Source organism: Nannospalax galili, unplaced genomic scaffold (genome assembly GCF_000622305.1).
Source record: "Nannospalax galili isolate Female #2095 unplaced genomic scaffold, S.galili_v1.0 scaffold2150, whole genome shotgun sequence".
Lineage (NCBI taxonomy): Eukaryota > Metazoa > Chordata > Mammalia > Rodentia > Spalacidae > Nannospalax > Nannospalax galili.
This window is the reverse complement of record NW_008328002.1, coordinates 30,765-41,125: the sequence shown is the minus strand read 5'-3', so window position 1 is coordinate 41,125 and position 10,361 is coordinate 30,765. Positions and strand designations below refer to the sequence as shown.

At 42.8% G+C, this 10,361-nt stretch overlaps 1 protein-coding gene across 5 annotated transcripts in view; it reads left to right on the top strand.

The window, feature by feature from the left end:
• Positions 1-10,361, top strand: part of Tmem237 (transmembrane protein 237) — a 39,902-nt gene that overhangs the window by 19,253 nt on the left and 10,288 nt on the right. For 4 of the 5 annotated variants that reach the window (XM_029567241.1, XM_008842141.3, XM_008842087.3 and 1 more), the window contains 2 exons: positions 6,256-6,376; positions 7,133-7,290. The exons of the other annotated variant lie outside the window; for it this stretch is intronic. In XM_029567241.1, coding sequence (XP_029423101.1) covers positions 6,256-6,376; positions 7,133-7,290 — 279 coding nt within the window. The remainder of the gene's footprint in view (positions 1-6,255; positions 6,377-7,132; positions 7,291-10,361) is intronic. 5 annotated transcript variants of the gene reach the window in all.

The following is a 10,361-nucleotide window of genomic DNA, read 5'->3' as shown; positions in this document are numbered from 1 at the left end:
TGTGATTTCTTAAATTTTTCATAATCTTTGCTTGAGTGGTCTAGTTTGTTCCCTTTATTTTCCAATCTTGATACTCTATTTTCCATTTCATTCATCCTATTGGTGAGGCTTTCCCCTGTCGTTTCTAATTGGCTTACTGAGTGTTTCACTTCCTTCTTCATTTCAGCTCGAGTAGTCTTCAATACATCTAACTCTTTTCTGAATTCATTCAGAAGTTTATCCCTATCTTCCTTCAGTTCTTTGATTTGTTTGTGTGTTCTTTAAATTCACTGAATTCTTTTATCATGTTTATAATTGTTCTTTTGAGTTCCGTGTCCTGCATCTCTAGGGGGTTCTCATTGTACTCCTCTAGAGGACTATTGCTATTTTGTGGGGATATGTTATTTTGGTTTTTCATGCTATTATTTTTTCTCTGTGATTTTGATGTGTGAATTTCTTTTGTACTTTCTGATTCTTGTGTGAGACTCAAGCCTTCAAGTTTAGGTCTGCTTCTTTTTGTATACTTTATGTGTCTTTGTGGTTTACTTTTTGGGCATGAAAAGCTGGTTCCTCTAAGCTTCTGGTTCTCTGTTTTGATTTTATATTGGAGTGGCCAGATTGCTTTTGTCTTCAGGAGTTCCTACAGAGGCCCAAGTCAGATGAGGATCAGATGCTCTCAGGCTTTCTCCTAAGGTCTGGATCCCTCCAGGAAAGATTTTGGCCTCAGGAATTTGGGGGTTGGACTGGTCTGGGAACAGGGCCTAGGAAACATGCTGGTCCAGGGCAGCTGGTGGCCATGCCACCCAGAGATGCAATGGGAGATGGGGGGCAGGAAGAGGCCCCAAGAGCTCGTGGGGACTGCACTGAGAAACTACGTTGGTCTGGATGCAGAGGATCAGGAAGAGAAAAGGTTAGCTCCGGTATCCAGGAAAGAGGCTGGTGGGTTGTGCAGCCCAGGGAAGCAAAGAGAGGTGAGGGTGAGACCAGGCCCCAAGGGCTCCTGGGAGAGAGGCTGGTGGGTTGTGCAGACCAGGGAAGCAGAGGCAGGTGAGGGCAGGGCCAGGCCCAGAAGGCTCCTGGGGACCCCAGAAGGAATTGGGTGGTCTGGATGCAAAGGATCAGGAAGCAGTGGTGGTTCCCCTGGTGTCTGGGGCTCCAAGACAAGGAATGGGATAGGTCCCAGGCTAGGAGGAGAGACTGGCGGGGGGAGATGAGAGGGTGAATAAGGCTGGGGGAGTCAAGGCGCAGAGGGATCGACTTACCCTGGAGAGAGGCCTGCTGGTTGTGCAGGCCCAGGGAAGCAGAGGGATGTAAGGGTGGGGCCAGGCCCAGAGTGCTCCTGGGGACCCTAGAAGTAACTGGATTGGTCTGGATGTAAAGGATCTGGAAGCAGTGATGGTTCCCCTGGTGTCTGGGGTGCCAAGACCCTTTTTTAACTTTTATATTTATTTATTTAGTCTTTTTTTGAGTCAGGGTCTCCCTGTAGCCCCAGCTGGCCTTGAACTCACTGTGTAGACCAGGCTGGCCTTATACTGACAGAAATCTGCCTCTGCTTCCCAAGTGCTGGGATTAAAGGTATGTGCTACCAAGCCTGGCTTTTTTTAACTTATAAAAAAACTCTATTGAGAATTTCATACTTGCATATAAGGTGTTTCGATCAAATCCACACCTACTCCCTCCCTTCTAACACCTCCCATATCTCCCATCACTTTTTTTCTGACAATTTTGTGTACTCTTTCTTTCTTTTAAATGGAGGTTTTTGCTGCTCTAACATTCCTCCCTCTGAAGAGGTAACCCTAAAATCTTTTAGGGATTAGATAAAAGCTCCCAAATACATTTGACGTTTTTGGCCTTTGGAACAGAGTATGTTGGTAAGAGGCCCAAGGACATTTTGACTCAAGCCAAGACACTGGCTACTTTTCTTTGGGGTCTTTTTTTACCCTAACTGCCTGGCCAATTCCTACCTCCTCTTCTTACCACACCGTCCTCTGAAGAGGTTACCCAAATTGCTGATAGGGATACCCACATGGTTTTATCCCCATACCCGTTCACTGCCTTCCATTGGCCCTGGTGTTTTGAGGGGTTGCCATGAATTAATGTATATTCTTCTCTAGTATCCACTAGGGCCCATGTGTTTTGTATATTAGTGGGGGACCAATGCGGCCTCCAGTCGCCCAGTATACCCTCACCTGTGGGCAACCTTGGCCACTCCTTCAAGGAAGTGGCTGGCGAGGGGTGGGGGATAGTCCTATCCCATGGGGCTGCCTGCCTTCCTCTGGAGCAGGTGGTGTAGTTGGAGTCACCTGAACCTCCTGGTCTCCAGTTTCTCTTACTCCTGTGGTGAATTGCTGGTCTGGTCTTAAAGCTCTCCAAAGGCTCACCAGCACAGCATTTGGTTGCCTATCAGTTTTGCCCCTATCAACTACTGCTCTGCACAGATCCATCCACGTCTGTGCTCAGGAGATACAAAGGGGCCCTTTTGCTGGATTCCTGCCCCTTTCCCTTGTGTCTTCATGTACCTTGCAAACCTGGTTTACATGTTGGTTGAAATCATTTAAGTCTCCTAAGGTCTCTCCTGCTTCATACTCGTCATGCTGGACCATGGGGCTCAGCACTGCCACCAAAGCTCCATATACCAGTCTTAGGCTTTGCTGAATCAGTTTCTTTCTTAAATCTCTAGTAAAAACAGTCCTGTCTGGGTCTGTGAGCTGGGCATCAAACACAGCTTCTCTCATACCCAGTTCCCTCAACAGGGCCTGTCTTTCCTCTATGGTTTTCCAGTCTCTGGTATTCATGGGACTCTCAGCTGGGGTCAATCCATTATGGACTGATTTCCCTCATATTGCCTTAGATTGTGAAGTCTTGGTCTCAAAGAGGGATGAGTGGTTATATTGCTCAGCTTCTCTACTTCTGTAGTACTTAAATAATTCCATCTGCCCCCATGTCCCATAGCCTCACAAGTCAGGTGGCTAAGGACTCCTTCATTGCCTGCTTCAATGTATTTCCTAGTTCCGACAGCTCCAGTGCTGAGTATACTCTGATTACCATGGTCTCTTGCACTGGACTATTGTTAAGACCTCCTCAGCATGCTGAACCATGGATTTTTCCCTTTCTTTGAATTAAAGGTGAACCCGAGGGGCATCTTCCACTATTTCTAGATCACTTCCTTCTTCATTACTGCCTGACTCTTCCCAGGGGTTCCAGTTTTTAGAGGATCTCAGGATGGGCCTTATATTATCAGTCTGATATGGGCTTTTTTTCCCTTTCATCCTCCTAGACGTGAAAAACAGCATGCCAACACCTCCATCTCCTTTTCTCTCTTACCAATTTATTGGAAAAGTCAGAGGCCAGTACTGATGAGGCCAGCCTCATATCCCTGTCTTGCTCTAATTCATCTCTAACACCTTCAGTTTCCCTCCAGGCTTTAAGGCCTCTGCTTGGGACAGATTTCTTATTATCGATAGCAGTGGCCAAGGGGCCTCTGTAGCTGCTTGTTGAAATTTCTGTCCCTAGTGTGCTACTTCCAGAGCTTGCAAAATCTGTTCTACACCTTCTGCTGTTTTCAAGGCATCTCCATATTCATGTGGCAGCCCCCACAGGTCAAGCAGACATGCCACCCCATACCATCTCCAAGATGGCTACCATCCTGGGATTTCCCCCATTGACCTTGTCTGCTTAGATGGCCTCACCCTAGTTACATATCTCACTAGCCACTGCATTAACCATGCCATTGCAGCCACCCTCACCAAGGCTATGGGGTTAAAATTTCCTCTGCTCACACTCTCCCCTCACCAAACTTTGCTTCGGTTGTTGGTCTTTTTCCCCATATCAGGGACATCACCATTGTTCTTCACAAACTCATCCTCAGTTTTGTCTTATCCTGTCAACTACACCAGTTGTACTAAAACTTACTGCCGGGAGGCACACGTGGCATCCAGTTCCCTCCTCCCACCATCCTTACGACAACCTGAGGCAAGAATTCTCCAAAACTGCTGTTTGGAAAATTCTAACAAGTTTTTTGGGCTTACTAACTGAGCATGGGGTGAAGGTTTACTTGCAGAAGAGTGGGTGCCCCCCCCATTCACAGCTGCACTGCAAAGTACACACTCAAACATAGATCCTATGACTTCCTGACAGCCACACAAAATGAGAGAAGTGCCTCAAGCCTTATATATCCTTATCCCCTCCCCTTCATGCAGCTAAGGCCAACTGGGTGGGAGGGATAACTGTCTCCCCACCTGACTCCTTTCAAGGAGCCTGGGAAGGAGGTATGTCTATAGCTTACTGGCATAGTGGTCCCAAGGAACTTCCAGGTAATAGCTGTATTTTACATTCTAGTCTAGAATGTGAAGGATTGAGAGCATCCTGGGGAGCTATTATTTTCAGATGAGAGGAGTAGCTAGAGGTTAGACAACTCTATTGACTTGTTTAAACTTAATGCCTGTATAGTACAGAAAAGAGTTAATATAGTATAGCTAAGATTGTTGCTATCCTTAGAAAGGTCTTCTTGCAAGACTGGCCTGTGAGAACTTAGATGGTAACTAGTTCCCAACACTGATAACAAAACTTTACTAAACTATAAGGGTGGCTTATTGTGCCTTTGTACATATATTATGCTTTACGCTGAACATCTGCTTCCCTTCTGGGAATCTAGAATTTTGGTAAGTACTAAGTGTGTGTGATTGGTGAACTCTCTACCTGATTTTACCTGGGATTTGCTCCATCTGCTTTTTCCTTTTGCCAATTTTGCTTTTATCCTTTTGCTATAATAAACTGTAATGGTAATGACTTCTCCATCCTGTGAGTCCTGCCAGCAAATTGCCAAACCTGGAAGTACTCCAAACATGGGAGATTATGTTGGGAGACCTCTGTTATGCAAAAGTCGAAGCCCCTTCACACCGGACAGCTCATACAGCTCGGGGAATGTGCCGCGGGCTCCTTTTCATAGCAAGGTGCTTTCTGGCATCTTTCCTGTCTCTCCCTTTGAAGTGGCCGCCACAGATGCCTTGACATAAACATGGCCTTTGGCTCTATGCATACCATGCCTTCCTGTGTGTGGTTTTTACAGGTGGACAATAGTCTAGCAGAAACCCACTTCCACATGTAAATAGAATATCTCACAAAGTATCTAAAAGCTTTTACCACTACCCCCATGGTATATAAATATGCTAGTCTTCTCTTAATAGTCGGAGATCAGGTCAGAGACTGAGACCCGGAGATCAGGTCAGAGACTGGGTCCCAGAAAGCTGGATCAGCAGAGAGCTGGACAGCAAGGAGCAGAGATACAATAAAGCAGTAAACACAGACTAAGCCGTGCCTTGAGTCCTGTGTCCTACTACCGGCGACCTGACCTCGGGTCCCGGAGACTGGGTCCCAGAAAGCTGGATCAGCAGAGAGCTGGACAGCAAGGAGCAGAGATACAATAAAGCAGTAAACACAGACTAAGCCGTGCCTTGAGTCCTGTGTCTTACTACCGGCGACCTGATCTCACCGGAGAGCAGCACTCTCCGTTACCGACCCACGGATATCCTAGCTTTCGCCGCCTCCGTGTTTCTTCCCTGTGGAGTTCACTGGCCAGGACTCCGCAATCCTGAGGAAGGGCACAAGGGTGTAATAGAGGCGGGATCCCGACTAGATAATACTCTAGTAGCAGAAGAAGCTCTCCGCTCCAGAGAAGTGTGTAGCTATCAGCTACAGCCAGCATCAGAGAAGTCTTCGCACCTGCCGTCTCCAGAGAGGCGCGGCCGGCCAGGCCCGCCAGCCGCTAGCTAGCCAGCGGGACCAGAACCACGGCGGGAGAGTGCACGCACACCTGACCCTGGGCCACATCCAGAGTGAATGCGCCCGGGAGCCCAGGCGCGCTCCCCACATCGCCTGCAGCCAGACTCACGCCGGGATTAGCCAGATGTGGCGGAGACCCCAGGGTGCCCGCACACACCACGCCGGGGGTCAAGCGACCCGCCCCATAAGATTAGATTTATTTGTTTTTCTATATTGGTTGGCATTGCTATTTCAAATTATAAATTAAGAGTGTAGGAGGGTAAAGTTGTAAAAATGAAAAACTTGGCTGGGCAGAGAGGGGCAGTCTGTTCTACATAGCAAGTTCCAGGCCAGCCAATGCTACTTAGTAAGATCGTGTCTGAAGAAAAAAAAATCTATAGGATTGTGAGAAAATAGGCTCAACTGAAATTCTTCAAACTCTCTTGTCTTAAAAAAAAACCTTATATATTACTTTTATATTGATCCTATAATCATTTGAAAACATTTTAATTTCAGAGTTGGAGACTTCCTTCACTGATAAGAAGACATCTAGTCCATCTATATTACCAAATGAAAATGGTATTGATGTGAAGCCAGATGATGAGGCAGTTATTCCAAAACCTCGAAGGAAGGCCAAGTAATAATTTCTTCATCCTTCTAGATAGTCTTCAGGGTTATTCTGGTGTTTAATTTAGAGTTCTCAAATAGTAGTGTCTCAATAGGTCTTGTAAATACTGCACCAGCATATTTCTGCATAAAGTAGTATTGTTATGAAAATGGGAGTTAAACCAATTTAATGAGAAATTTGAGAAGAATGAAACACGAAAAAAAGAAAAATATTGTATGGAAATAATTAGCCTAAGGAGTCATCTCTAAGAAAGCATAATACCAAGGGAAGGGTTTCTTACAAGTAGCAAAAATGAGATATTAAATATTAATCATTAAAGATAAGCTACTGTGATTCATTTCCTCATGTTAACCAAATTAGAATTATTATTTTAGCAGTAAGCATAACTATTATATTTTAGTATAGAAATTAAGTCTCAGGTAAACTAGAATAGCATACTTTAAAAAAATACCCTGGAAGTTATTGACATTACTATTTATATTTTAAAATTTTAAACTCTACAAATAATAATCAATTTATTTTTAGAATTCTATAATTTTAAGTCTGGGGAAATCTAGTCACCATGTTTTCTGGATGAGAAACTGAGGTCCACAGAAATTTGAGCAACTTGATGTACATAACAATAGCGGATCTATTTAAGTAAAAACCATGTTTTTCCACTTTAAGTTCAGGACTCTTTTCATTATATTCATGGGTAACTTCTTATGTGGGTCTGTAAAAATTCAAGAATTATCCATCTTTTTTTAACATTCTCCCTGATTACAGGAAAACCCAGCCAGCAGAATTACAATATGCTAATGAGCTAGGAGTAGAAGATGAAGACGTAATTACTGATGAGCAAAGTACTCTAGAACAACACTCTAGATTCACGGCACCCACTGGAATTAGCCAGCCTGTAGGCAAAGTATTTGTGGAAAAAAGCCGTAAGTAATTTCTTGTTTTAGACATGATTTCTAAAAAATATACAAAGCAATCTTTTGACCTTGTTATTATAGTTTTGATGACCTGAATTAAGGAACTGATAAAAAATATGAACAAAAATTTATACACAAAACTAGTCCTTACACTATGATTAATGAAGATGAAAAAACTGGAATAAGTATAAATCAAAAGGGGAATTATTTCAAAAAGTTACATTTTATCTAGATAATAAAATGTTCTGTATTATTAAGTCTTTAGGGAAGGCTTTTCATCTCATGGAGAGTCTAATAATGAGAAAAAGGAATACAGAGTTTGATCTTAACTATAAGAAAAATACCTGAGTAGGGCTGGAGAGATGACTTAGTGGTTAAGAGTACATACTGCTTTTACAGAGAACCTGAATTCAGTTCCCAGCACCCATGCTGGGTGGCTCACAGCTACCTGTAACTCCAGCTTCAGGGGGATCTGACACCCTCTTCCAGCCTCTGTAGGTACCAGCATCAAGTGCACATACCCACATACAAGCACATAATTAAAAATAATAAAAGTAAATCTTAAAAAGAAAAGTGGCTGAGAGAGAAGACTTGGAAGATATATGCCAGAATATTGATGCTTATTGATTCTGGGTTATGGAATTATAAGTAATTTTTTAAATCTCCCCCAGCCTCACCCATTTCTTTTTATTTTGTTGTATTTGACACTATTTTGCAGTTAGTAGTGTTGTGTTAGCAGGTAATGATACAAATTTTAAAAGTAAAAATAAAAGAGAAAAGACGTGATGGTACCACAACAAATAAGAAATACAGGGTGAGGTGTGGCTCAATGGTAGTGCACTTATCTAATATGTGTGAGCCCTAGGTTTGATCCTTAACACCACAAGAAAGAAAGGAAGGGAGGGAAGGAGAGAGGGAGGGAAGATTTATATATATATATATATATATATATGTATATATAATTTTAAACCAGTTTAGCATTATACAGCATGCACTGGTTATAAGACCAGGTTTGCAGTTTATTTTAGCGCAAGCTGTTGTAACAAAATACCACAGATATATTTCTCATAGCTCTGGAAGCTGGGAAGTCCAGGAGAAGGTGCTGACTAATTTATTTCTTGGTGCTGGCTCCTTCCTGGTGTGCACATGACCACTATGTCTCACATGGCAAGAACTCTGATGTCTTTTCTTTAAAAAACCAGAATCCTGTCATGCATGGGAGCCCTACCCTCATGTTAACCTAAGTATCTCCCAGTAGCACCACTGACAAATACTGTTCTATTGTGGGGTTAGGGCTTCAACATATGAATTTTGGGTGACACATTCAGTTGATAAGAATACACTGCCAAAGCATGATTATGACTGTATCTTGATCCCACAGATGTGTTATAGATGTGCTGCCTAAAGAACTCTTGAAACATAAAGGCTCATTCATAAACCTTGCAAATTTAGACTTTGTGCAACTTATTTTAGAATTCTGATTCCGTAAGTTCCTGTCTAAAGGATTTTGGAATTCTTAGCCAATGAGGAACCTGTGTTGTGGAGCACTAATTCCTCACCTAGCATCTCATGGCTGGTGTAAAACTGGCCTTGCACCCAGGTTTCATGCCTTCTAATCAAGTGTCTTCACTAGTATACCATGGGCCATTTAATCTACTCCAGTCTAATCTTTAAGTTTTTTAAAATTTTATGTGTATGAGTGCATTGCCTGCATGTATGTAAGTGCACTCATGTCATGCAATGCTTCCTGAAGTCAGAAGAGGGCGTCAGATCCCCTGGAATTGGAGTTACAAACAGTTGCTGGCCACCCTGTGGGTGCTGGGAACCGAACCTGGGTCCTCTGCAAGAACAGCCAGTGCTCTTAACTGCTGAACCATCTCTCTAGCCCCACTCCAGTCTATTTTTAATGCATGTTTGTGTGAGTCCTGTGTATGCACATGTTCCTGTGTGTGTGTGTGTGTGTGTGTGTGTAGGCCAGAAGATTTCAAGTGTCCTCAGTAACACCATATGCCTCTTTTGAGACAGGCTCCCTTGTTGGGCTGGAGCTTCCCAAATGAGCTAGACTGACTGATCAGTGAGCCCCAGGAATCCTGACTCTACCACCTCAGTGCTGGGATCCCAGGCATGTGCCACTATGCCCAGCATTTTTAGGTAGGCAAACTCAGGTCCTTGCAGCCATCCTCCATCTCCTCTATTTTCAGGCAGTATTATCCAGTTGTTTTTATTCTTGCTTCCTTTAGTGTAGAAACATCCCTTCTTGGGTAACTGATCATAAATGGCACCATGCTTCTGTTAGCTGTCTAGTAAAAGTCTTTTCTTGGGAAAAATTAATTATTTTTTTCATCCTCTCAAACACCGGAGAGGTAGATTTGATGAGGGTGATTTAGTGGGACCTTTCTGGCTTCCTAAGGTCTATTTGTGGCTTGCTGCATATACAGGAAGGAGCCTCCTAGTCTACAGTGAAAGTATGAAGCCCCACCCCACTGTTGCAATGCCAGTGCTTTTCATACAATTCTGGAGCTTTGTGAATACCACCTTCTTTTGTGCCAGTACAGAAAGCTATGCTACTCACTCTAATATCTTTTCCTAAGAACTTTAAAATGGTTTTTAAATACTGTCTTACCTTGATAGTGTAAACATTTTAATACTTCTAAAGTCTCTAAATTACTTTTATAGACTGTCACATTAGAGGTTTTTAGATTTAATTGTGAATTGAAAGTTCATTATTGTATTTAATTAAATACAGTTGATTCTTAAAATTGTTACTTTATACTTCCAATTATTTCAGTTATTTCTGATTATGCTTAAGGCAATTTCCTCTCTGACAAAATGCTGGATAAAGATACCCATGGGAATGCAAATAGCAGCAGTCCTTGTAAATTGTGTTCTGAGGGGGAAACAAGCTATGTGTTAGGTGATATAATAGGAATTTGATTGTCTTACAGAAACACTATCATAACAAGAGTATACATTACTAAAGCTAGTCCTAATTTTACATATGATTACAAAAATGTTATTCAAACAAGATTTTGCATGATTTGAAACAGAAATCCAAAAGAAAAATGAGTAATCAAAGTAAT